The sequence below is a fragment of the Tenrec ecaudatus genome, chromosome 12 (genome assembly GCF_050624435.1).
Source record: "Tenrec ecaudatus isolate mTenEca1 chromosome 12, mTenEca1.hap1, whole genome shotgun sequence".
Classification (NCBI taxonomy): domain Eukaryota; kingdom Metazoa; phylum Chordata; class Mammalia; order Afrosoricida; family Tenrecidae; genus Tenrec; species Tenrec ecaudatus.
Window position 1 is genome coordinate 27,775,605 of NC_134541.1, and position 27,900 is coordinate 27,803,504.

At 38.3% G+C, this 27,900-nt stretch overlaps 1 protein-coding gene across 8 annotated transcripts in view; it reads left to right on the forward strand.

Annotated features, from left to right (window-relative positions):
* Positions 1-27,900, forward strand: part of NCOA6 (nuclear receptor coactivator 6) — a 109,731-nt gene that overhangs the window by 22,318 nt on the left and 59,513 nt on the right. For 6 of the 8 annotated variants that reach the window (XM_075563745.1, XM_075563737.1, XM_075563742.1 and 3 more), the window contains exons 2-4: positions 11,901-12,022; positions 14,394-14,675; positions 15,741-15,896. In XM_075563745.1, coding sequence (XP_075419860.1) covers positions 11,980-12,022; positions 14,394-14,675; positions 15,741-15,896 — 481 coding nt within the window. In that variant the 5' untranslated portion in view covers positions 11,901-11,979. The remainder of the gene's footprint in view (positions 1-11,900; positions 12,023-14,393; positions 14,676-15,740; positions 15,897-27,900) is intronic. The other 2 variants (XM_075563743.1, XM_075563744.1) reach the window with 2 other exon arrangements.

A 27,900-nucleotide genomic window follows, 5' to 3' on the forward strand; every position in this document is an offset into this window, starting at 1 on the left:
AATGTGCCTGAGACAGGCTCAAGCGTGCTTTACTTATCGAGGAGCAGAAAATCGTTGTGAACGTGGCACAAGCACAGTCAGAAAGCTAAATAAATACAAATGAAATTTTTTTGAATAATAAATTAAAAAAATCAAACCAACATTCATGTCTCTCCAAGACCAAAAATTCCACTGTTGTCAAGTCAGTTCTGAATCATAGTGACTCTGTAAGAGACATTAAAATTGTCCTGTAGAGTTTCCGAAACTTTAAATCTTTACTGGAACTGACAGCCTCATCTGTCTTGTGAGGAGTACAAGATTTTAAACTGTTGATTTGTGGTTAATTGTTCAATACATAAACCATTATGTTATCAGGATTCCTTTGTTTCAATGGGACTCTTAAATATATATACTCACCTGCCATCACCCACTACCATCAAATTGTTTCTGATGCATAGTGACTTTATATAGGGTTTCCAGCGCTATAAAATTAAAAAATATATATTTATCATTTCTAACTTATTTAAGGGGACTTCAAAAAAAGTTGACGGGAAAATTCTGTTATCCTTTGATTCCATTTTCTCATTAGTTTTCAAGTCTCTACATGTGTACTTGGGAGCCAGACACAATTCAGCATAGTACTCCTCCCCGCACCCCCATTTTTTCCCTTCCCTGTGGAAACTTTTAAGCATACTCAAAAGGGAACACAATTCTATAGTCACTGAATTTCCCCCCATAGCACCTCTTTTCTTCTTTTTTTAAAAATCATTTTATTTTGGGCTCTTACAACTCTTATCACAATCCATTCATACATCAATTGTATAAAGCACACCTGCACGCTTGTTACCCTCTTCATTCTCAAAACATTTGCTCTCCACTTAAGCCCCGCGTTATACATTTTTATAGAAGCAGATAGTCTCAACTTCCTCCCAACCTAAATATGTAAGGGGATAAAGATTTTACTTAAAACGTTTCACTTTAAAACCTGTGTATGTTTTTTCTAGCATGTAAGCTCTATAAAATCAGGTACCACTATTCATATTTTCTTCACCATTGCTTCTTTCTTCAGCATTTAGAGCAGCACTGGCATGTATTGCATCCCTAAATATTGATTAAATGAGTGAATGAACCTGTCAGTCCCTAGTGAGCTGAGAGTATATTTTACTTAATACAGTAAATCCTGTGAAAGTGGGAACCTGTGTAAGGTGGAGAATCTGCCAAAGCAGGAATATACAACTCTTTACCACTAAGGTGAGTGATAGAAAAGTGGTAAGGCTGCACTGTGTCAGAGCAAAAACAGATGTGAAATCGGAAAAATGAGGCAGTCCTGTAGCGTTCCAGCTCTCTAGGGTTTCACTGTACTCAGGTAGTTTGAGAATGGTTTGGTAGTCAAAAGCCCAAGCTTCGAAAGTTAATTGCCTGAGCTGGAGTAATGGCTCTGCCATAAAGCTGTGTGATCTTGAGCCAAGTGACCTAACTTCTCTTTGCCTCAGTTTCCTTGTTGCTGAAAGAAGAGTAATAGAACTTCTTTCATGGGGTTATTGAGAGAACTAATTGGCCTAATAACACAAATTGCTTAAACTAGTGCCTGAATAATATACTGTATATACTTGTGTATAAGCTGAGTTTTCCAACATATTTTTAATGTAGTTTTTTGTGGTAAAATTAGGTGGCTTAGCTGATACTTGGGTCGGCTGATACGCGAGTATATATGGTACCTCATTTATAATAGTGCTTTGTAAATTTTATTGTTGTCTTTTATTGTTGAATCAATTCCAACTCATGATGACCCATGTGCTACAGAGTAGAACTGCTTGGTGGGGTTTTCTTGGAAGCAGATTGCTTAGGTGGTATCAAACCAGCTACCTTGTAGGTTAGTAGTTGAGCAAAAACCATTTGTACTACCAGAGACCTGGGAGGGATGTCAGGCTCCCTACTTTTCTTCTAAGCATGGAGGCTAAACATGCTTTAAGAGACTCCAAGGTCACAGATTAAAAAAAACAAAGTGGAACTTAGGATGGTATGTGGTTCACTATGTTCTCTATATAGATAATCTCCAATTTATAATGTATTTGAGTTATGATGAACTATACTTCAAACCATCTGGTTTTTGGTACATCATATTATATTCATAAGTATTATATACTGTGTTACAGTGCATAATTTGCTGGTGTTAACAATCTTGGGCCACCAGCCAAAGACAAATAAATAGTGAATTTATAAAGATACTGATAATAAAAGGCAATAATCGTGAAAGCTGGAAAAACAAAACAAAAAACAGAGGTATCTGACTTACTTACAGAATTGACTTATGATGGAGTAGTTGCACTGGAATCCATTTGAAGTCCAGGACTACCTGTATTTATGTTTTTTGTTTCTACTACCTGTCAGTTTGCCATACTATGATGGCTTATGTGTTGCTATGATACTGGAAGCTAAAATACCAGCAGAATCTCCTGCGGTGGACAAGCTTCAGCAGACCTTCCAAATCAAGACAGATAGGAAGAGAAGCCTGCTGCTGATGTCTAAAAATTAACCAATCATAACCTGTGGATCACAATGAAATATTGTTTGATATAGTGCTGGAAGAAAAATGCCTCGGTTCGAAAGCATTCAGAATACATAGTGATCACAACAGTGGGGTTGAGCATACCATTGATCTTGAAGATAATGTAGGTACAAGCAACATTTTGTTCTATTCTACACTAATTTGCCGTGACTCAGAACCAAGTCAGTGGCAACTAACAGTATGCTTTGTTTAATTTTCTCATAAGCAATATAATTTTATATATTTAAAAAACAAAATTTATAGAAAAAATCTAAGTTTATAATATGCAAAAGAAAAAAACTTGTATCCTCTTTCAATGCTTTTTGGGAGGCCAATTGTTTACCCACTTCCACTTTCTACCTGTCTCAAAGTTACCTCATCTCAAGGTAAGTTAAATAATATATTAAAAGTATAGTTCTAAACCTAAAAGTATTTAGGCCTCTAGGCTTAAGCCATTGAGTGTTTAAATACCCAAAGATCAGGCCTCAATGTAGAGCTGGTGGATCCCAGGCATTCTTTTCTTAAGTTTTCCAAATAATTATAATGTGTAGTTAAAGTTGAAAATCATTGAAATTCTTCCAAAGCACATGCATTTGATCTTAGTCTGACTTTAGTCATTTAGTAGTAGTTAAAGCCCTTCACTTAGGAGTCCTGGTGGTGTAGTGGTTATAGGTTGGGCGGTGATATGTATGGTTGGCAGTTCGAAACCACCAGCCACTTTTGGGGAGAAAGATATAGAGATTTCTACTCCCATGAACAGTTATAGTCTTTAAAACCTAAGGGGATTTGCTATGAGCTGGCATGGACTTGATGGCAGCAAGTTTGGTTTTTGGGGGGAGGGTCTACTCATGTAGGAGTGCTGGTGGTGTAGTGGGTTATACTGGTTATATAGTTAGGCTGCTAGCCACAAGGCCTGTAGTTCGAACCGTCAAAAACCCAAAATGGCAGTTCTACTCTGCCCTGCAGAGTCACTATGAATTAGAATTGATCCCATGGCAGTGAGTTTCGTGTTTTTGGTTGGAGGGCCATTTCATCAGTAGCACATTATTTAAAGCATTCTGTTACCAGCCCAAAAGTGAGCAGTTTAAATTCACCAGTGGTCCTAACTGCTATTTTTAAAAATCATTTTATTGGGGGCTCGTACAACGCTTATCATAATCCATACATACATCCCTTGTGTCAAGCACATTTGCACATTTGTTGCCATCATCATTCTCAAAACATCTGCTTTTCACTTGAACCCCTGGCATCAGCGCCTTAATCTCCCCCCTCCCTCCCTGTTCCCTCATGAAGCCTTGATAATTTACAAGTCATTATTATTTTGTCATATCTTACACTGTCCAACGTCTCCCTTCTACTATTAAATCTACTTCATAAAGATTTTACTGCCTTGAAAACCCTATGAGGCAGTTTTGTTCTGTCCAGTAAGTTCACTATGAATTGAAATCAGCTTGATGGCTGTGGCTTTTGTGTGTTTGCTTTAGTGCAGATCTAAGTATTGGACATTGACAGACTGGATGAGCTTGGTTTTGATATTTCTGCTAATGATGCCTAGCATGCGAGTAAGATAGAGTTACTTTGTTGAAGCATATGGTGGTAAAAAAAACTCAAACTCCCTGCCATCAAGTCAATTCAGACTCATTTGGTAGAAGAGACCTGCATTTGGGATTGTATGACCAGGATCTAATCCAGATCATGCCACAAGTTTGGTCTCTAATTTTAGTCAAGTCACACAACCACTCTCTAGCTTTCACTTTTCCCTGCTGTGAAAAACTGGAAAAGCTGGACTAATTGTTCTGTAAGTTCCTAACTATACCACCACCCTCTAAAATTTCCCATTGTGAGCCAGTGGGGGAGGGAGAGAAGCAGCTGGCCAACTTTGTTGTATGTGAACAATAGGTGAGCTTGTGATAAGCCAGCTCTGTAGGCCTGGGGTGGAAGGGAGGGAGAGGACAAGTGTGGGAGACTGGGGTAAGGGAATATTAGGAAACATTGAAATAGAGGTGGTAGTATTGGCTCAGCACTTGGTAATGGTGTCAACCACTGTCAAGTGACTCACAGGGTATAGTGGTCAGAGGAGCCTCCTAAAATAACAGCAACAGAAAGAAGATCATATTTTTGTTACATGTATGTAGTAGGGTAAGCGTAGGAGTATTATATCACTTCTTAAAGAGTCTAAGAGAGTGCTAGATAGCTAGGTTTTCTTTTCTTTTTTTCTTTTTAATTTTAACAATTTATTAGGGGCTCATACAATTCTTATCACAGTTCATACATATACATACATCAATTGTATAAAGCACATCTGTACAGTCTTTGCCCTAATCATTTTTTTCTCCTCTTTTCTTTTTTTACATTTTATTAGGGACTCATACAACTCTTATCACCATCCATACATACACATACATCAATTGTATAAAGCAATCCATACATTCCCTGCCCCAATCATTCTCAAGGCATTTGCTCTCCACTTAAGCCCCTTGCATCAGGTCCTCTTTTTTTTTTCCCCTCCCTCCCCTTTCCCCCCTCCCTCATGTGCCCTTGGTAATTTATACATTGTTATTTTGTCATATCTTGCCCTATCCGGAGTCTCCCTTCCCCCCTTCTCTGCTGTCCCTCTCCCAGGGAAGAGGTCACATGTGGATCCTTGTAATCAGTTCCCCCTTTCCAAACCCACTCACCCTCCACTCTCCCAGCATCGTCCCTCACACCCTTGGTCCTGAAGGTATCATCCACCCTGGATTCCCTGTACCTCCAACCCTCATATGTACCAGTGTACAGCCTCTGTCCTATCCAGGCCTGCAAGGTAGAATTCGGATCATGGTAGTTGGGGGGAGGAAGCATCCAGGATCTGGGGGAAAGCTGTGTTCTTCATCGGTACTACCTCACACCCTAATTAACCCATCTCCTCTCCTAAATGCCTCTATGAGGGGATCTCCATTGGCCGACACTTGGGCCTTCGGTCTCCACTCTGCACTTCCCCCTTCATTTAATATGGTATATATATATATACATATACACATATATACACATACATACACACACTTATATCGTTGTTTGTTTTTTTTTGCATGATGCCTTATACCTGGTCCCTTGGCACCTTGTGATCGCACTGGCCGGTGTGCTTCTTCCATGTGGGCTTTTTTGCTTCTAAGCTAGATGGCCGCTTGTTCACCTTCAAGCCTTTAAGACCCCAGACACTATCTCTTTTTTTTTTTTTTTTGATACTATCTCTTTTGATAGCCGGGCACCATCAGCTTTCTTCACCACATTTGCTTATGCACCTATTTGTCTTCAGCGATCCCGTCATGGAGGTGTGCAGCCAATGATAGGATTTTTTGTTCTTTGATGCCTGGTAACTGATCCCTTTGGGACCACTCGATCACACAGGCTGGTGTGTTCTTCCATGTGGACTTTGTTGCTTCTGAGCTAGATGGCCACTTGTTTATCTTCAAGCCTTTAAGACCCCAGTCACTATCTCTTTTGATAGCCGGGCACCATCAGCTTTCTTCACCACATTTACTTGTTCACCCACTTTGGCTCCAGCCGTTGTGTTGGGAGAGTGAGCATCATAGAGTTCCAATTTAATAAAAGAAGGTATTCATGCATTGAGGGAGTGTTTGAGTAGAGGCCCAAGGTCCTTCCGCCAGGTTTTATTTTCTGTAGTTAATTCATTTACATGATTCAAAATCAAAACATAAAAAAGATACACAGTGAAGTCTTAAACCTTCCCTTAGCTCTCATTTATACTCTTAAAGGTAACTACTGTTTCTCTCACTTTTTAATTTGAGAAAGTCCACACATACAGAAAAGTTGAAAAAATGATACAATGGATACCTAATTTAAATAATTCTTAGCATTTACCTTGTATGTGTTCTATCTATAGATATTTGCTGAATAAATTGCATACAATCACAATTTATCCCTATCTGCCTTAGCATACGTCTTTATGGATAGAGGTTTGCTGGATTACTACATTCATGATCACACATAATATTACCACACCCAAGAAAATGAAAAACAATTTTACTAACAGCACTCTGGGATAAGCACTGGGCTACTAACTGTAAGGTTGGTGGCTCAAACCCACCTCAGGAGCAAACTGAGGTTGTCTGCTCCTCTAAAGATTTATAGTCTTAGAAACTTAAGCAGGTTTACTCTATCCTATAGGGTCACTATAAGTCACAATCAATTAAATAACCTCAAATACTTGGCTTAAGGAGACCTGGTGGTATAATGGATTATACAATGAAATGCTCTTGGGAGAAAGATGAGACTGTTCCTATAAAGATTCACAGCCTGAGAAACCCAGTGAAGCAATTCTACTCTGTCCTAGAGGGTTGCTTTGAGTCAGAACTAACACTTAACAGTGGGTTTAGTGTTATTATTATGCCAGGAGGGAAAGGGGAAGATAGGGGTGGTGGGGACCAATCAATGATCTACATATAACCCCCTCCCAGTGGGATGGATAACGGAAAAGTGGGTGAAGGGGGACATTGGTCAGTGTAAGATATGAAAAAAATTAATGATTTATAAATTATCAAGGGCTTATAAGGGAGGGAGGGAGTGGGGAAAATGAGAAGTTGATATCAAGGGCTCAAGCAGAAAGAAAATGTTTTGAAAATGTTGATGGCAACATATGTATAAATGTGCTTGACACAGTGGATGTAGTATGGATTGTGACAGAGCTGTACGAGCCCCCAATAAAATGATTCTTTAAAAAATTGTGGAAAATGGAATTAAAAGATAATGGGATGTTTTTCCCACAAACTTTTTGATGCTCCCTTCTATATCTCCCCTCACTTTTCCTCCCCAAAGAGTCTTTTTTAATTAAAAATTTTGAGTTAATTTTCTTTATTATAGGGAGTTTAAAACATATTCAACACTTCAGAGAATTGTACCTGTATAACAAACCTCCACATACCCATTTTTAACCACTATCACGATTTTGCTAATTTCCATTTATTTCCCCTTCCCATCTTTTTTCCTCTTTTCTTTCCTCCCTCCCATCTTTCATCTCTTTTTTTTTAAACTCATTTTATTGGGGGCTCGTACAACTCATCACAATCCATAAATACATCCATTGTATCAAGCACATTTGTACATTTGTTGCCCTCGTCATTCTCAAAACATTTGTTTTCTACTTGAGTCCTTGGTGTCGGTTCCTCAAAATTCTGTTTTCAACAAAGAATACTTTAAAACTTAAATTGAAAATGTAAATATAATGTATAGATAAAAGAGTAGAGAGATCTTACATGTATTTGAAAAAGTTTGAACACTAATTTTGAAATTCTATTAGAAGAAGTCAATGTTTAGTGTGTGTACAAAATATTTTGGTTTAGGCTCTAATTACGGTGATGTCATATTAATTCATCTTAATCGATGACTTAGAATTGAAGGTATAGGGAGATCTCTAAGACTGGGGATATCACCTTTATGATTTTAAAAAAATCATTTTATTGGGGCTTGTACAATTCTTAGCACAATCCATACATCCATACATTGTGTCAAGCATGTTGTACATTTATTGTCATCATCATTTTCAAAAAAATTTCTTTCTACTTGAGCACTTGGTTTCAACTTCTCATTTTTCCCCTTCTGTCCCCCACCCTACCTCCCTCATGAACCCTTGATAATTTATATTAAAAAAATTTCATGTCTTACACTGACTGATGTCTCCCTTCACCCACTTTTCTGTTGTCCATCCCCCTGGGAAGGGGTTATAGAGAGATCATTGTGATTGGTTCCCCTTATTTCCCCCCACCTTCCCCTTCCCCTCCTAGTTTGGCTACTCTCAATATTGGTCCTGAGGAGTTTATCTGTCCTGGATTCCCTGTGTTTCTAGCGCTTATCTGTACCCATGTACATGCTCTGGTCTAGCCAGATTTGTAAGGTAGAATTGGGGTCATGATAGTAGTGGGGAGGAAGCATTCAAGAACTAGAGGAAATTTGTATGTTTTATCGGTGCTATGGTGCACCCTCACTGACTTGTCTCCTTCCCATGACCCTTCTGTAAGGGATTGTCCAGTTGCCTGCATATGGGCTTTGGGTCTCCAGTCCACACTCCTCCTCATTTACAGTGATGATTTTTTGTTCTGGGTCTTTGATGCCTCATCCTGATCCTATTGACACCTCGTGATCACACAGGCTGGTGTGCTTCTTCCATGTGGGCTTTGTTGCTTCTCAGGTAGATGGCTGCTTTCTTATCATCAAGCCTTTAAGACCTTAGATGCTATATCTTTTGATAGCCAGCCACCATCAGCTTTCTTCACACTTGCTTTTCCAACCACTTTGTCTTCAGTGATCATGTCAGGAAGGTGAGCATCATGGAATGCCATGGTTAATAGAATAGGATAAAGTGTTCTTGCGTTGAAGGAGTACTTGAGTAGAGAGAGGCCCAATGTCCATCTGCTACCTTAATACTAAACCTATAAATATATGCACATATGTCTATTTCCCCATCATCCTATATAAATACCATATATACTCGTGTATAAACTGAGTTTTTCAGCACACAAAAAAACTGGGGTTCAGCTTATACATGGGTCAGTGGTACCCCAGCGAAGTGTAACATCTCGCTGCCCCCCTCACCCCCCCCCAGGTAATGGGATGAGCGCCTGTTATCTTGTGGGTGATTGCCGTGTCTCCGCTGTTCATTCAAAGCCCCGCTGACGCTGCAGGGCTTTGAATGTTTGTTTATTCACATCTAATCAATCAGAGCCATCCTATGATGTGTATCTTTGAATGAGCCTTTTAAAGACTGTGAGAAGGATGTGGCATGAATGGATGTCATCTGGTCAAGCCCGACTAACAAAAGGAGGAAATCTCATGAAGCCTGACATAGAGTTAATAGCAAAGTGGGTTCGAGATGCATGGGAAGACATTCCAGAAGACATGGTACGACGTGCCTTCCAGAAATGCAGTATTAGTAATGCTATGGATGGCAGTGAAGACTGTGCTTTGTATGAAAATGACAGCAGTGATGGTGATGACGGTGATCTCTGTGAGGACAGCGTCTATGATGACCTCACACCAGCTGAAGCTCTGCATTGGGATACGGATGATGATGAGGAATCCAGTTTTGAAGGATTTTAACCCTACATTTTAGCTTGGTTGCTAATTGAGCTCAGGGAAGAGTACTCTTAAGGCATCATTGTTGATACCTTATTGTTTTTGTTGAACCTATTTTCCACTTACTGTGCTGCTTTACTAATGTTAAATGACTTGTCCCTTTATTTATGTTTTTATTTAAAATAAATATTTAAATACATTACCCCACGGATGTCTCAATTTTTAGTAATTTTATTTTCATTTGTTTTGATTATTGAAACTCACCAATAGCTTCTGCATTTTCCATCCTAGGCTTATACTCGAGTCAATCAGTTTTTCTGGTTTCCCAGGTAATAATTAAGGACCTCGGCTTATACTCGGGTCGGCTTATATTCAAGTATATACGGTGTATTACATATGTACATGCCTGTATTTAGACCTTTACTAATGCGCTTTGCCTCCTAGTTCTTTGCTCTATTTCCTTTTACTTTCCTCTTGTCCCACTATCATATTCAGTCTTCATTCGGGTTTCAGTAATTCCTCTTCGTTACATTGTTCTTGATCACACCCTACCAGGCCTCCTACAGCCTCCTTGCCATGGATTTTGTATCGCTTTTTGTTCCCTTGTCCCTGGGTTTCTTAACACCCACTTCCTTTCTCCCGCCTCCCCCTTTCCCCATGCCCCCCCACCCGAACCTTTAGTCCTGTTTTCTCCTTCAGATTGATTTTCCTGCCTATCTTATCTAGATAAACCTTCAGAGAGAATAATATGCACAAAAAATAAGACATCAAAACAAAACAACAACAACAAAAACCTATAAATAGTTCCAGGTCTGTTTGTTAACCTTCAGGAGTGTTTTCCAGTTGAGTCTGATTGGAGTACCATGCCCTGGCCCCAAAGTCTGCTTTTGGTATTCCCTGGGACTTCGATGTTCTGCTCCCCTTGCTGTTCTGTTGTATGTCCTTAGTGTTTCACCTCGGTGTGGTGGGGTCAGATCAGGTACAATTCCCACACTGTGTCTCCAATGTTGTCCCCATAGTCCTATTGATCAGTGAGGGACATTGTCTTGTAGTGGTGCTGGCCCTATGGTTCTCTCTGACTTTCATGATTCTTAGTGAAACTGGGATCAGTCACAGATTTGCTTGCACACCCCTTTTTCCCCATGCTTGCTGATGAATGGTTCATGATTTCAGAAAAAGTTATTCTTTGTAAACCTTATGGAAACTGCATTATAAATATCTTCAAAAAAATCACAGGGAATCCAGGGTGGATGATACCTTCAGGGCCAAGGGTGTGAGGGGCGATGCTGGGAGAGTGGAGGGTGAGTGGGTTGGAAAGGGGGAACTGATTACAAGGATCCACATGTGACCTCTTCCCTGGGAGAGGGACAGCAGAGAAAGGGGGGAAGGGAGACTCCGGATAGGGCAAGATATGACAAAATAACAATGTATAAATTACCAAGGTCACATGAGGGAGGGGGAAGAGGGGAGGGAAGGGGAAAAAAAAAAAGAGGACCTGATGCAAAGGGCTTAAGTGGAGAGCAAATTCTTTGAGAATGATTGGGGCAGGGAATGTATGGATGTGCTTTATACAATTGATGTATGTATATGTATGGATTGTGATAAGAGTTGTATGAGTCCCTAATAAAATGTTTTAAAAAAAATGCTTTGCAGTCCCTGGGTGGTGTGAACGGCTAATGTGCTCGGCATTAACTATAATATTGGAAGTTCACATCTACCCAGATGTGGCTTAGAAGGAAGGCCTGGCAATCTGAAAATGTAGCCATAGGAAACCCTGTAGAGACATAGTTCTAGGGGTGGGGAGGAGGAGAAGAAGGGGCAACTGATTATAATGATTGACATACAACCACTCACACTCTGTCATGGGAAGAACAACAGAAACCATGGGGTAAGGGAGATAATGGTTAGTATGAGATATGAAAATAATAATATGATCTATTGGGGTCATGAGGGTGGGGGTGAGGGGGAAAAAAGAGGAGCTGATACCAAAGGCTCAATAGAAAGTAATTGTCTAGAAATGAATGATGGCAACATATGTACAAATATGCCTGATACAGTTGCTGTATGGATTGTAATAAGAATTGTAAAAGCCCTCAATAAAATGATGGGGGAAAAAAGAACATAGTTCTAGTAGTCTGACATGCCTGGAATTGCCATTGGTCGAAATTAACTCTATGGCAACTAGTAAAGATGCTTTGCATGATAACTTGTAATATTTGGGTTGACTTTTATTGCAGACAGGTCACTTCTATGGTAGCTATATAATACCGTGACTTACTTTTTCCTTTTTCTCTCTCTTTTTTAGCAGTTTGATTTGGCTGCTACTCTGGATTATAGGCCCTAAAAATGCCTGATTATTTGGACTTCGAAGATGATCTGGATAAATGATAACAATTAAGAAAGACATTTTGGTGCGTGAAACCCTGTGTGAGTGTACGAAAGAGTGGGTCAAGCCCAGCTTAATGTTTATCCTTTTGGTTTTTCTGATATGTAGTCCAGAATGCATTTATTCTTCCCAAAGACTACTGAATAAAGTACAAATAACACTCTTCTATTTTTAAATGGGACTTCTACAAATTTTTATAAGTAGTTTTCACCTTTTTAGTAAGTTTTTTAAAATCGTTTTATTAGGGACTCATACAAATCTTATCACAATTCATACATACATACATACATACATCAGTTGTGTAAAGCACATTTGTACATTCATTGCCCTCATCATTCTCAAAACATTTTTTCTCTACCTAAGCCCTGGCATCAATCAGCTCCTCATTTTTTCCCCTCCCTCTCCACTCCCCGCCTTTTTTAGTAAGTTTATCTCAGCTTTTACTGTGTATAATGGCAGTAAAGCAGTAAACATTTGATTTAAAATGTAATAGGAAATTGCACTTTAAGTAAATATCTTTAACCAATTAAAAATTATAGACTCTGTTTGAAAGTTACAGCTGAAACAGAACTTATACTTTGGAGCATGGTTTAGATTTTTGATTAGTTAGAGCCCAACAGAAATAGCTTCTACCTGGAAATTTGTATTTCTCATCCCCATAACCTGTGTAGCCCTCTCATTACGAATCCCGCAGCCCTCACTTGGAGGCGCTGCCACTGTGGGTTTCAGCTGATTGAGGGGACTTTTCAGAAATAAATCTCATAAGAGGAGATGTTAGTGTCAGCACTGGATGTGTACCCCTGCCTCCTGCTCCCTGCATTTATCGGAGAGTCTGGTTACCACGAAGGGGAATCAAGTAATGACAATTTAAAATAATATTTGGCAGACTTGGAGGTTGAGGTTAAGATTTTTGTCTTGTTCCCTAGTCTTAGATTTTTTATCTAATTTGCTGAAGCTGTATTCCTAATAAGCAATGATTTTTGTGCATTAAATGAAATTTAAGCATTTACTGCTGTTTTACCTTAAAGACTGACATTTGTAAGTTACTCAAAGACATGCTTATACTTAGAATTTTTTTTCTTTTTTCCTGAGCAATCAATCCAGGCACAAAATTTCTGCTAAGATGACCAATGCATTGAGGATCTGTGGTCTACAGTGGATGATCATATAACCATTCAAATGAATTAAGTTCTAATGCATGCTACTGATTTGGAGGAACATTGAAAACATGCTAAGTGAAGGAAGCCAGACACAAAGGATAGCTATTATATAATCCACCCTTCACTTACATGGCATGTCTAGAATAGGCAAAAGCCTACAGACAGAAAGTAGATTTGTGGTTTCTAAGAGTTAGAGGAAGACGAGAATGAAGAGTTACTGCTTAATGGGGTATGAAGTTTCTGTTTGGTGTATTGAGAAAGTTTTGGAAACAAATATTGGTAATTGTTGGATATTGTGAATATAACTAACGCCACTGAATTTTGTACTTTTAAATTATTAAATAGTAAAATTTATTTTGTATGTATTTTAGCATATTAAAAATGTGTGTGTATATACATGGTTTTTCTCATGATCCCTGATTCCTTCATCCCAATATTATAGGTTTATAAAAAGATATTTTATAAAGTATCATACATTGAACTTTATATGTAGTCTCCCCCAATGTCTTTAAGAATTAATTGTTATTGGACTGTGTAAGATATGAAAATAATAATACATAATTTATCAAGGGTTCATGAGGGTGGTGGAGGGAGGAAAGAAAGAGGAGCTGATATCAAGGGCTCAAATAGAAATAAAATATTTTTAAATGATGATGGCAACATATGTACAAGTGTGCTTGATACAATTGACTTTTGGATTATTATAAAAGCTGTAAGAGCCCCCAATAAAATGATTTAAAAACTTAACCAAAAAGAATTAGTTGCTATAGAATATCTCAATTAAAATTATATATCCTTTAGGTCAGCAGTTCTCAACCTGTGGGTCGGGATCCTTTTGGGGTTGCCCGATTCATAACAGTAGCAAAATTACAGTAATGAAGTAGCAATGAAAATAATTTTAGGGTTAGGGGTCACCACCACATGAGGAGCTGTATTAAAGGGTTTCGGCATTAGGAAGGTTGAGAACCACTGCTCTAGGTAAATTCTTAATTTTCATAGTAATTTCGTATTACTTGGCAAATAAATTAGTTTTTGCAGAGCTAATGCTTACACAGGGAGAAAGACAGGGCTTTCTACTTCCTTAAAGAGTTAGTCTCAGGAACTCATGGGTCAGTTTTGCCCTGCCTTATAGGGTTGCTGTGAGTTGGCATCAACCTGATGGCAGTGAGCTTTTCTGGTTTCTGACGTATACGTTACTGAATTATAATTGTGCATTGTAATGTTGCTTATGCGTCCTTTTTTATTTTCAAAGGTTTTCTTATTGTCCACTTGGCATATGCTTCTGGAATAATATTCACCATGGTTTTGGATGACCTTCCAAACTTAGAACGCATCTATACTTCCTTGTGTTCATCAGTAGCAGAAGACTCAGAGATGGATTTTGACTCTGGACTAGAAGATGACGACGCAAAAAGTGATAGTATTTTGGAAGAGTCCACTATCTTTGTGGCCTTCGAGGGAAATATAGATGATAAAGACTTCAAATGGAAATTAGACACAATATTGGAAAATGTGCCCAATTTGTTACACATGGGTAATTTGCTTTAATTATTTTTCCTTATCATTACTCTTTTTTTAAAGTGTTTCTCTTCCATGAATACCTTGGATTTTATAAAGCCAAACTTCCCAAATGGAGTGATAGGTAGATTTTAAGTATAAAATTTGGATTATAGGCTTAAAGAATTATTACAGAAAGATTGATATGTTTCCTTTAAGTACATAAAGGAGTTGACTGTAGTGAAGTACTGCTTAATATAAAAATAGTTAAGTAATCTGCTGTAGTGCATAAGAGTCATTCTCCCGAGCCCAGTTTTTTTTAAAACTCTGTGATAATCCATTTTCTTACCTGTAAAATGAACAGATTGCCGTGGAATCTTTAACACCCATTAAAGCTTAGAAAAATCTATTCTTTGATTCTACTTTTAGTGTACTTAAAATTGCTCTCATAACCTTTAACACTGAGCTCACTATCACCAGTAATACAGCCATATGACTTAGCCCACTTTATAGGTTTTTGTTTTTTTTAATGCTTGAATTTAGTTGATAGTGTTTCAGAAATTGACAGACTTTATGCAGAAAGCCAGATTTTGAATTTAGGACAAGTCTGAGAGTATAACATTGAGCTCTCCCTCTTTCCCCAGTGTCCGTGAGTCTAGCAGCTGCTACTGAGGACTGGACGTCATCTCACCAGTTCCCAACTGGCCTCTTCACATGTTTAGATTACTTGTCTGGCTATTGGGGATATTTTTACTTGGCCTTTGGTTAGATATTGTCCAGCTCTTCTATCTAGTACCTACTGTGGGTCAGGCAATGCACTAGGTTCTTTTGCATATATTGCTTAAGGCTTAAAATTTCATGAAGTAGTTTTTTTTCTTAGTTTTAAAGGAGAGAAAAGTAAGTTTCAGGAATGCTAAATAGCTTGTTCATAGTCACCCAGGTGCTAAGTGGTAAAACTGGGATTAGATTTACAGTCTATTTAAGCCTACTTAATTCAAACTAGGACTCCTCCTTATTCTTGTATTTTGTTGTTATATTTTTGTGCCATGCCATGTGGTGGCTAAATGTTTACTAATATCCTTTTTTTCCCCCCACAATTAAGAATCGAACAAGCTAAAGGTGCAGAAGGTGGAGCCCTGGAACAGTGTACGGGTGACATTTAACATCCCCCGGGAAGCAGCAGAGCGGCTAAGGATCCTGGCTCAGAGCAACAACCAGCAGCTTCGGGATCTGGGGATTCTCTCCGTTCAGATTGAAGGTCTTTATTTTGCCATGTGCCCATCTGTATTAAAATCATACCAATATAGTAGTAGATAACAAGAGTTTCTAGGTTGATTTGTTTGTTCCGGAATGCCAGGTAACATATATAACCTGTGCTTCACATTGTAGCTAGCACCTCAGAATAAAGATTGAGCCGGTTCTTGCTCTTCAGCATCCATAGCCCTAGACGCTGTTCTTTCTTTGGCTAATTCTGATCATCAGTTTCTCAGACTTGGGTTTTACTGGCATTCTGACCAGAATATCTGATTTCAGTTGCTTCTTTCGACAAAACCAAATCAATTGCTATTGAGTCAATCCCAACTCATAGCTATAATCTTTATGGAAAGGACCCTTTGTGGCCCAATGTTAGGTACTTGGCTGCTAACCCAAAGATCAGCCTTTAAACCTACCAGCTACTCTGGGAGAGAAAGATGTGGCTGTCTGCTTCCATAGCCTTAGACACTCTTTTTGCAGACAGTTTTACTCTGCCCTATAGGCTTGCTATCATTCTGAAGCAACTCGATAGCAATGAGTTTTTCTTGTCTCTTTTTAATCTTAATGGAGGCAGACTGCCCCATATTTCTCCCACAGTCTGGGGTTCTTAAACCACCAATCTTTTTGATGAGCAGCTAAATCCTTAATCACTGTGCCACCAGGTCTCCTTTCTTTCCATCAACTATGCCTTGGTAATTTTCTTTGCCTTTATTCATCTAGCAGATTAGGGGGACCTGAACATTCCTCATAGAGCAGTATTCAATTTTTCAAATATTTTTATCAAAGGGATCTTTTCAAAATGAAAATATGTCCGAAACACACATTTACTCATCCAGTTTAAAATTTTGCTATAATGTGATGTTGTTCACTGGATAAATACCAAACTCCTTAAGATAACTTAGACTTTGCATTATTTTGGACTATCTTCCTCAACCATCCATTCTTGATCTAGCTTTATGCTCTTCTCTCTGTGTTTTAGCTTCTCCAGTTTTCTTCTAATTCCATAAACATGCAAGTCCACCTCCTACCACAGGTCCTTTGCTTTCCTTTTCCTTTGCACAGGTCCTTTTCAATCTGGAATACTATCTCTTACTATTATCCCTTTCCTTAATTGGTCTTTAGAAGCTTATTGAGGATGCATTTTCTAAATCACTGGGCTAAGTCAAAGGCTTTTGATTCCAGCTCACAGCAACCCCTTAGAACAGGGTAGAAGTGCCCCTTAGAGTTTCTGAGATGGTAATCTTTGCAGAAGCAGTTGCCGCATCTGCTTTCTATCATGCAGCTGGTGGGTCACAACCACCTATCTTTTGGTTTACCACAGAGTCTTTAACCATTGGGCACCCTCCACCTGTTAACTATTTACCCAAATTAAAAGACTTTGAGACTTTAATTGGTAGTGTCTTCTATTAAAGCAGCTGTTTTCAACCTGTGGGTCGCAACCCCTTTGGGGTCACCCGGTTCATAACAGTAGCAAAATTACAGTTATGAAATAGCAACGAAAATAATTTTATGGTTGGGAGTCACCACAACATGAGGAACTATAGTAAAGGGTTGTGGAATTAGGAAGGTTGAGAACCACTGAAAGAAACAACCCCCCCCCCCCTTAATCAAACCTACTTCTTACAAGTTCTTTTAAGGATAGTTCCCCTCTATTGTTATAGTTATACATTTGTAAGTTATAATGTGAAATCTGGCTACTGTCCCACCACTTATCAGTTTTTGAGATGGTGGTGACTTGCTTATTGCACTATGTGACTATGCCACTGTTTTTTTATATACCTTGAAGTTCACTCAGCAAAGCTCCCAGACTAAGAACAGACTAGGAAGAAGGAAGATAAGCAGCCCACTTCTGAGGGATGAGCCACTGAAACCTTATTAATAGTAGCCGACCATTGTCATGTACAGTGCCCAAAGGTAGATCCCTCCTGTTGGAAGGAACTCAGAAGCAGGAGAAAGAACTGCCTTCTCAAAGTAGAGTCGACTTTAATGATGTGAGTTGAGTAAAGCTTTCAGGATCTTAATTTACTGATGGGACATGACTCAAACTGAGAAGAAACAACTGCAAGCATCCATCAGTAATAAGGACATAGAATGTGACCATAAAAAATGAAATGGAACACATAAAGATCAGTGTCATTAGCATTAATGAGCTGAAATGGACTGCTATTAGCCTTTTTGAGTTAGACAACCGTATGGTTTACTATTCCAGGAATGACCAATTTAAAGGGCCACATTTGTCATCAAAAACATTTCAAGTATGTGGTGGCATAATAACTATATGCCTATCAGGAAACATAGTTAATACAATTATTACTCAAATTTATACACCAATCACTGGTGCTAATAAAGAATTCTGCCAAATTCTCCAGTCTGAAATAGGTCAAACAGGCAATCACAATGCATTAGTAATTATTTGTGACTGGAATATAAAAATTGGAAGCAAAAAGAATCTATAGTTGGAAAGTATGGTGCTGGTAATAGAGAAGTCAATGACTTTTTCATCGCAGTACCTTTTTCAACAATGCAAATGGGAACTATACATGTGCAGATGGAATATACAAGAATCAAATTGACTGCATGTGTGGTAAGTTGTTGGCAGAGCTCATTATCATCAGCCAAAAACAAGGCCAGGGGCTTACTGTATATGTAAATTAAGGTTGAAGCTGAAGAAAAGTAAAAGTCCTTGAGAGCCAAAATAGGACTTTGAATATATCTCACCTGAATTTAGAGAAATCTTCCAGAATTTAGATATCGCGCTCTCTCTCTCTCTCTCTCTCTCTCTCTCTCTCTCTCTCTCTCTCTCTCTCTCTCTCTCTCTCTCTCTCTCTCCCTCTCCCCGTTTTATAAACACATTAAAGACAGACCCACAATGCCTTTTCAAGGTAAGCAGAGAAGAAAAGGGTCCTTTCCCTCCTGGGCCAAGGGCCAAGGGAAGGGGCCCTTCGATGCCTTCTTCTTAGACTCATTCGTCCTATTGGGTGTCCGGGGGTGGGGGTGGGGTGGGGTGAAGAAGGGAGAGTCATTCTCCCAAAGTCAGTGTGGGTGGGGTGGACCCTGTCCCTACTGGGGTCCCAAGCTCAGCTCTGTTTCAATGTCCAGTTAGAGAACTCTTTAAGAACAAATATGATGCATTGAATGTAAATGACTGAACACCTAATGAGTTGTGGGACAACATCATACATAAAAAAGCTAAAGGTTATTAAAAAGACAAGAAAGAAGGAAAATATCAGAGTGGATGCCTTAAGAGACACAAACTTGCTCTTGAGCTAAAGTGAATGGAAGAAATAATGAAATAAAAGAGCTGAACAGAAAATTTCGAAGGGAAGCTGAAAAAGATGGGGTAAAATATAACAAAATGTGCAAGGACTTTGTCTTAGGAAACCAAAAGGGAACACAGCACAAACTGAAAGAAAAAATTAAGCTTTAAGTTACAATATGGAAGGATTTTATGGGCAAAATATTGAATGATATAGGAAGTATCAAAATAAGATGGAATACATGGAGTCACTGTGCCAAAACAAATGATCTATGTTTAGTCATTTCAAGGGGTAACGTATGATCCAGAACAGGTGATATTGAAGGACGAAGTCCAAGCTGCACGGAAGGTAGTCATGGCAAACAAGGCTCCAAGAATACCAATTGAAAAGTGTCCACAAGGTTATATAGTGCTAGAAGCACGCACTAGTCTATGCCACGAAAGTTGGAAGATAGCTACCTTGCCAGCCAACTGGATGAAATCTTCATTTGTGCCCATTCTAAAGAAAGCTACCCAACAGAATGTGGAAATTATCAAACAACATTGTTAATATGACATGCAAATAAAATACTGCTGAAGAAATTCAAAAACAGCTGCAGCAGTCCATTAATAGGGAGCTGCCAGAAATTCAAGATGGATTCAGAAGAGGACTTGAAAGAAAGACATCATTGCCGACATCAGATGGAGTTTGGCATAAAGTCAAGAAATTGGAGAAAGTTTTTTATTACAGTTTTATTGGCATATGATCTATATTTCATGCAATTCAATAGTTCAATCATCAGAAAGAATTGCACGATTATTACCTCAATCGATTTAGAACATTTTCTTTTTTTCCCATTTTTAAATCACTTTTAAAATGAGTTATGTAATCACAGTCCGTTCTAGTGTTCCCTCCTCCCTCCCACATACATTGTTTGCTTCCCCAATCCCCTCAACCTCCCTATCTCCCACCCTCTACTCCTACCTCCACTATAAATCTTCTGTTGCAGTCCACCAGAAACAAAATAAAGTGTTATGGTTAAAATAATAATAATATAAAGATAAACATACAAATAATGAGTAAGAAAGAAAAGCCACCATCAGCATTTAAAAGGCCAGAGAAGACATTTTTGTTATTGGATCTTGTGTTTTATTGGCTATACAAAGTATTCAACTGTATGAATCCTAACAAATGATAGCTAATATTTAGAAGAATGGGAATTCCAGAAAATTCATTGTGCTCAGGTGGAAGGTAAACTTATATTAAGAAAGCAGACATTCATACAAAACAAGGAAATATTGTATGATTTAAAATCAGGAAAAGTGTGTGTCAAGCTTGTATCCTTTCCCCATAACTTATCCCGTGTGTACACTGAGCCAATAATCTAAGACGCTGGATGACGTGAAGAAAGGAGCACCAGACTTAGCGGAAAGCTCATTAACAACTTGTGACTTGCAGATGACACAATCACGCTGAAAGACCAAGAGGACTTGAAGAGATTGTTGAGATCAAAGTATATAACCTTCAGTATGGATTGCAAAATCCTTACAACTGAACCAGTAGACAACATTATGATAGTGGAAAAAAGATGGAAGTCATGGATTTCATTTTACTTGCATTCATAACACTCATGGAAGCAAAAGTCAAGAAATCAATGTATATGTTACATGGGGCAAATCTGCCATAGAAGACTTCTTTAAAGCATTGAACAACAAAGTTGGCCCTTTAGGGTCTATGGAGTGCCTTGCATATTTTCAGCTGCCTCATGCAAGCTGGATAATGAATAAAGAAGAATGAAAAATAATTGATGCATTTAAATACTGTTAAAAATATGGGCTGAAAAAAAATGGGCTGCTTGAAGAACAAACACATCTGTCTCGAAAAAAGTACAGCCAAATGCCCTTTTCTTTCTTTTTAAAAAACATCATTTTTGGGAGGCTCGTACAACTGCTCTTTAGAAGTGTGGATGGTGCAACCTAGGAGAGACCTATCCCTGAAAAGGACATTGTGCTTGGTAAAGTAGGAGCTCGGCAAAAAGGAGAGGGGCTTCATGGAAACGGAGCGACACACCAGGGCTGCAACAATGGTTTCCCACGTAACAATTGTTAGAATGGCATAGGACTGGACAGCATTTTGTTTTATTGTACATAGGGCCGCTATAAGTTGAACAAATTTCCACAAACCCTTTCAACAGCATCAATATTGCCACTGGCATAGTCTTTATCAAGAGGGTTACAGGACAGGTGGTTCTTGAACAGTTTATTCCCTGTTGAAGACTCCCTGCTCCCTTCCTTTCTGAGTTCTGATCACAGAATTGGTAGGCTGGTCTTTTAGGGAGACATTTCGTGACCCCTATATTAAGTCATAGTTGCAGGGCCCTGCAGCCTTCTTCTGTAAGGAGTCAGGTAGTAAATATTTTTGACTTTGTGAACCACATGGTCTCAACTATTCAACTTTACTGTGTAGCACAAAAATAACTACAGATAATACATCAATGAGTGGGGCTGTTTTCCAATAAACCTTTATTTAAATAGAATGGACTTGTTCTGTCTGCCATCATTTGAAATTTAGAGAGCTAGTTCAACACAGGCAATCAGTGTGCTCTGTAACGTGTTTCTTTGATACAAATTAGTTCATATGCAGTTAGGAAATAGAGGAATGATCACTTAATGTGAAAATTGGGTTTATTCATTCATGATTTCTTCTAAGCAAAGGGAGCTATAAAAGTGGGAATTAAATTATAATTATCAGATAGAGATGTGTCTTTAGCTCAGCTGCTACATATAAATGAGTGTCTTTTCAAGTCTATTTTAAGAAAATTCTGAGTGTGCACTCATACACTCAGGTGCCTTCCCTAGAAGTGCACCCCAGCTTTCCCTGCCTCTCAGCTTGTAACAAGGTACACACAGTCCTGTCCCTACCCTAATGGCAGCCTCAGAGCTTCAGTGTATCTGCATTATCTCAGTACCTTTAACCAGCCATTTTCACTGTGTCTTATCTGGATACGTTATTTTCATCAATTTTTGCTTTTATTAATATTTTGATGACAAAACCACTAGGCTTTGAGTCTGCCTCAGCCTGACTTTCCCCCATAAAACCCATTGTTTTTAGTGTGACAGATAATAGAATGTAAAGTTTTTAAATAATACATTAATTGTATATAGATAAATGCCTTATTTTTTAAGTTTTATTAGCACATAACCACATACCATACAACTCATTGTTTTAACTATAATAAAAGTTGTGCACGCATTGCCAATCATTTTTATATCCTTTTCTTTATTCTTTTATTAATTCGTATTAGCTCCACACCCCCACACCCAACCTCCCCTGTCATAACCCTAAGAATCTATTAATCTAGTTACTGTCTATAGATTTACCTATCCTAGATTTCTTATAAAGAAAATCAGAACATCACCATGAATGAGATCCTGTGTCAACCCAAGGGGGTTATCTTTTAACAGAAATTCAAGCCGTCAGGCAGGATGAGTGATAAGACAGACTTATCTGAAGTACAGAAGTTTGACCAGTCAAAACCGAAGAAAACTAATACTAAAAAATTTTTTTTTTAAGAAAACTAATACTGAATTAAGTAAATAATCTCCCCTTGAAGAAAATTATCCCACAGGAGAAAGAATGTGTTCAAACATCATAAAACATGGATGTGCTACCAGAAACAATTATCAACATTGCTTGGGTGTTCTCTTAGTTTTAGTATATGTGTTGCTGTATAAATTTTAGGAATCGTCTGATGTCTTATCCATACTTTCTGGCTAAGAGGGCAGAGGTAAGCCAATGGTCCATCATCTTTGTTTGAAAATTTCCCATTGGTTTGTAAATTTCACATGGCCTCTGCTGTCGATGATTCACCATTTAAGATCTTTGTGTGTGTGGCTCTTGCCTTCCCTACAGGATAAGCCACTTTTAACCTCCATTACTCAAAAATCTTCATGAAATTGCATGCTTTTCCTGCTTTTCACAGTTTATTTTCATTGTTAATATAGCAATAAAATAATAAATATAATCATTACAAAACAAAATAAAACAGAAAACCTCAAGGCTATGATGTTTTTTAAAAAATTATATAGTCAATAAATACCTAATGAGCAGCAACCTATGTACCAAATGTTGTATGTATAAAGAATATAGTTAGGGAGACTATAATTTATCATCTAAATTAGAACACTTCTGAAAATAAACACAACTATTGAGTCAATTCCAACTGATGGGGAACTTATAGGACAGAGTAGAATTGCTTCATTTGGTTTCCAAGACTGTAAATGTTTATGGGAGCAGACAGCCTCATCTTTTTTTTCCTCAAGTGGATTACTCTTCCACTGGGATGAGTCCAGTGTCTGATGTGTTTAAACCACTGACATTGTGATTAGTGGACTAGTGCTGAAAGGGGATGCTTACTAATATTTATAGTGGGACAATGGACATAAACTGGGCTAGCCTAGAAACTGGGCAGACTCAAGGCTATCCTAGTACAGTGATGAGAGGCAGTCAAGAAAACAATGAAGCCTGGAGGGTGGAGAGAATGTGGGCTAGAAAGGGGGAACTGATTACAAGAATCTACGTATAGCCTCCTCCCTTGGCAAGGGACAGCAGAAAAGAAGGCCCAGGGGAGACGTCCGACAGTGTAATACATGACAAAATAATAATTTATGAATGATGAAGGGTTCATAAGGTAGGGGGGAGTAGAGAGGGAAGGGGGAAATGAGCAGCAGATATTAAGGGCTCAAGTAGAAGGCAAATGTTTTGAGAATGATGATGGCAACAAATGTACATATGTTCTTGACACAATGGATATATGTATGGATTGTGATAAGAATTGTACAAACTCCAAATAAAATGATTTTAAAAAAAGAAAGAAAACAATGAAATGTACCTCTTTTATACAGTGACATGAACTTTAAATGTAAGACACTCACTGAATTCTGAAGACTTAGTATCCCCCCAAAATAATGTAAAATAATAGTAATAATTTTACATTAATCACATGTTGAAAAATAATATGTTGAGGATATTGGATAAAATAAGGCATTGCAATGAATTTCATGTTTTTAATGTGGATTCTAGAAATTTTTTAATTATATATTTTTAGTTAATATCACTGGGATAGATCATTGGAAGTCTTTCAAGTCTTATACGCCATATTAAGGAGTTTGGCTTTTATTCCTAAAACAAACAGTTCTTCAGATGAGCAATTGAGGTTTTTTTTTCTTTATTGTGAGTTGGGTGAAGATTTATAGAGCAGAACTTCAGTTTTACATTCAGTGATTTATAGACAGTCTCTTTCATCTTATTCATTGTAATCTCAATGTAATATCACCTCTGCTGTTTCCTCCCCATGTGTCCCAGTTCTATTTTTCCTTTTTCTTTAATCCTTTTGAACTTTGTTCTTGGATAATTACTCCCCCCTTGATCCCAAATGGTTTATTATTCTAAGGTATACACACATCAATTGTATTATTATTCTTCTCACAGATATGTCTGTTGTTGGCTAAAAACTGAGCCACCAGCTAAGTTCAGTTCCAAGCATGAAGGGCAACCAAGGTTCATAGTCTCGGGTTCAACCAGCCTCTGTCTGACCAGCAAGTCTGATCTCTTTCATGATTTTGAGCTGTCTTTCACATCCTCTTACTCTGTCGAGGACCTTCTACTGCAGCAGTTCTCAACCTGTGGGTCCCGACCCCTTTGAGGTTAGAACAACCCTTTCACAGGTGTTGCCTGATTCATAACAGCAACATTACAGTTATTAAGTAGCAATGAAAATAATTTAATGGTTGGGGGGTCGCCACAATATGAGGAACTGTATTAAAGGGTTGTGGCATTAAAGAAGGTTGAAAACCACTGTTCTAATGTGAATTGTGATTCCTTTCAGAGCAAATTGGCATGTAACCAACCAGGCACTATATGGTTTTGGTCTCAGAGTAATGGAGTCATATTCATGTGGTCTATTTGACTAATTGTTTCCATGTGGCTTTGATTTTCATCACTTTTTACGGGGTACGGTGAATTAGGTGGGTGGTTACATTTCAGATCATGAATTTTGTATTCAACAATTTAAACTGCTATCAAACACCCTCATAACTTGCCCTGCCTCCTCCTTTGATTTCTCTTCCCTCTCTTTAGAATACAATCTTCTCCTTCATACAAGTTAACACCTGTCTACCCTATAGCCCAGTGGTTCTCAACCTTCCTAATGATGAGACCCTTTAATGCAGTTCCTTATGTTGTAGTGACCCCCAACCATAAAATTATTTTTGTTGCTACTTCATAACTGTAATTTTGATACTGTTATGAGTCATAATGTAAATATATGATTGTGGGGTATATAAATTGAACATAAAGCATAGTGATTAATCACAAAACAATACGTAATTATATATTGTGAAATATTTGTGTATTTTCTGATGGTCTTAGGCAACCCCTATGAAAGGGTCACTCGACCCCCAAAGGGTTCGCAACCCACAGGTTGAGAACCACTGCTCTAGCCTATTGCTTCACTTTCCCTCCCTTGCCTTCAGCACCACCCCAGTACCATTCAAAGTCTGTTCTGTTATGAAAACCTTTGTCTAGATTTTCCCTTAAAACAGTGCACTCATTGCAGCATTTGTGCTTTTGTGATTGACTAATTTCACTCAGCATATTGTTCACCAGGTCCATCCATGCCATGAGGTGCTTTACAGTTTCATTGTTCTTTAGTGATGCATAGTGTGTGTGTACTATAATCAATGTATTCTTCTACTGATGGGCTTTTAAGTTGTTTCCATCTGCTTGCTATTGTGAATAATGCTATCATGAGCATGAGTGTACATATGTCTGCACTATAGTTCTTACTTTTCTAGGGTATATACCCAGCAAAGAATCGCTGGGTCATAAGATTTTCATACTCTTGCTTTGTCCGAGACGGGGAGAGATCAATGTCACACTTTTTTTTAAGTCATTTTTTGGGAACTCATACAGCTCTTTTCACAATACATGCATGCATCCATTGTGTCAAGCATTTTTGTACATTTGTTGCCATCATCATTATCAAAACATTTTCTTTCTACTTGAGCCCTTGGTATCAGCTCCTCATATCCCCCATCCCCCTACCTCTCCTCCCTCATGAACCCCTGATAATTTATAAATCATTATTTTTTTCATGTCTTACACTGGCCAATGTCTCCCTCACCCAGGTTCCTGTTGTCTGTCCCCCAGGGAGTGGGAATAGTCACACTTTAGAAGGTCAGTTACAAGTTTGTAAGACTTCAGCCCCTACTCATTGAAGAAGAATGTAGAACATTGTCTTTGTCAACTATATTATGCCAGTTGACATTGGTGTCCCCTGAGACTATGGTCTTGAGCCCCCAGGCCAAGCAACTCATTCACTCAAATACCTGATTATACCCAAGAAGGTTTTAAAACTTTGCTGCCCTTTATGCTCTAACTTATGTATGATTAGTTACAACAAAGGTAAATAACCAAATTCCCACTTTCAAACCCTTTTCTCCCTTCATTTCTCTCTATATATGAACTCTCACTTTCCCCATCCCTGCACCCACTAAGTATTTATAGATCACTGTTGTCACAGGATTTTGTATATAACTGTATTTCCTCTTTTGCTTTAACTCTTAACCCAGTGTACACCCCCACCTTAATTTTTTTTTTTTTTTTTTGCCAACCTCTCTCATAGTATATATTTCCTTTCCCATCACTCAAGTTCTTGAAATCTCTGTGCTTGGAAGTTCTATACTACACTATTCCTTCTTTTGACTTTGTAACTGTCTTCATTACAAATTGATATATTTGGTTTTCTGTTTAAAGTCTGGTAGCTTGTTTTACTTTTGCTGCTTCTACCCCTGGATTGACTTCTGGATAGCATTGTTATGTATATTAACCTTTAATTATTATGTGCCATTGTTGGTTTCTTTTCTGAAGAGCTCCTTTTAGTTTTTCTTGATGCTTGGTCTGGTTTTTACAAATTCTTTAATTTTCCTTTATCTGAAAATGTCCTGATTTAGCTGCCAAATTTGAGGGATCATATATATATATATATATATAATCATTTTAGTGGGGGCTTGTACAACTCTTATCACAATCCATATATACATCCATTGTGTCAAGCACATTTGAACATTTGTTGTTGAGGGATAGGTTTACTAGGAATATGATTCCTGGTTAATAACGTTTTTCTTTCAGAATCTTACATGCTGTTTCATTGCCTTCTTGCCTGTTAGTTTGTGATGAGAAATCAGTTTAGTCGTATTGGTCCTCCTTTGTGAGTAGCTTTCTGTTTTCCTTGAGCTGCTCTCAGGACTTTTTCTTTCATTTCCCTTTTTTTAATTAGATATTTTTTCTCCTTCCTACTCCAAATTAAATACTTTTATTGGGGGCTCTTACATCTCTTATCACAAATCCACACAATCATCCGTTGTGTCAAGCGCATTTGTACACATGCTGCCATCATAATTTTTGGAGCATTTTCTTTCTATCTAAGCCATTGATATCAGCTCATTTTTCTCCCTCCCTCCGTCCCCCTCCTTCCCTCATGAACCCTTGATAAGCTTTAGATTATTATTTTCATCTTACATCATCCTCTGTTGCCTTTCACACATTTTTCTGTTCTTCGGCCCCCTGGGAGGGGGTTATATGTTGATCCTTGTGATCAGTTCTCGCTTTCTCCCTTCACCTTCCCCTTATTCTCCAGGTATCTCTATTCTCATTGTTGGCCCTGTGGGGTTTGTCTGTCCTGGATTCCCTGTGTTGCAGGCTCTTATCTGT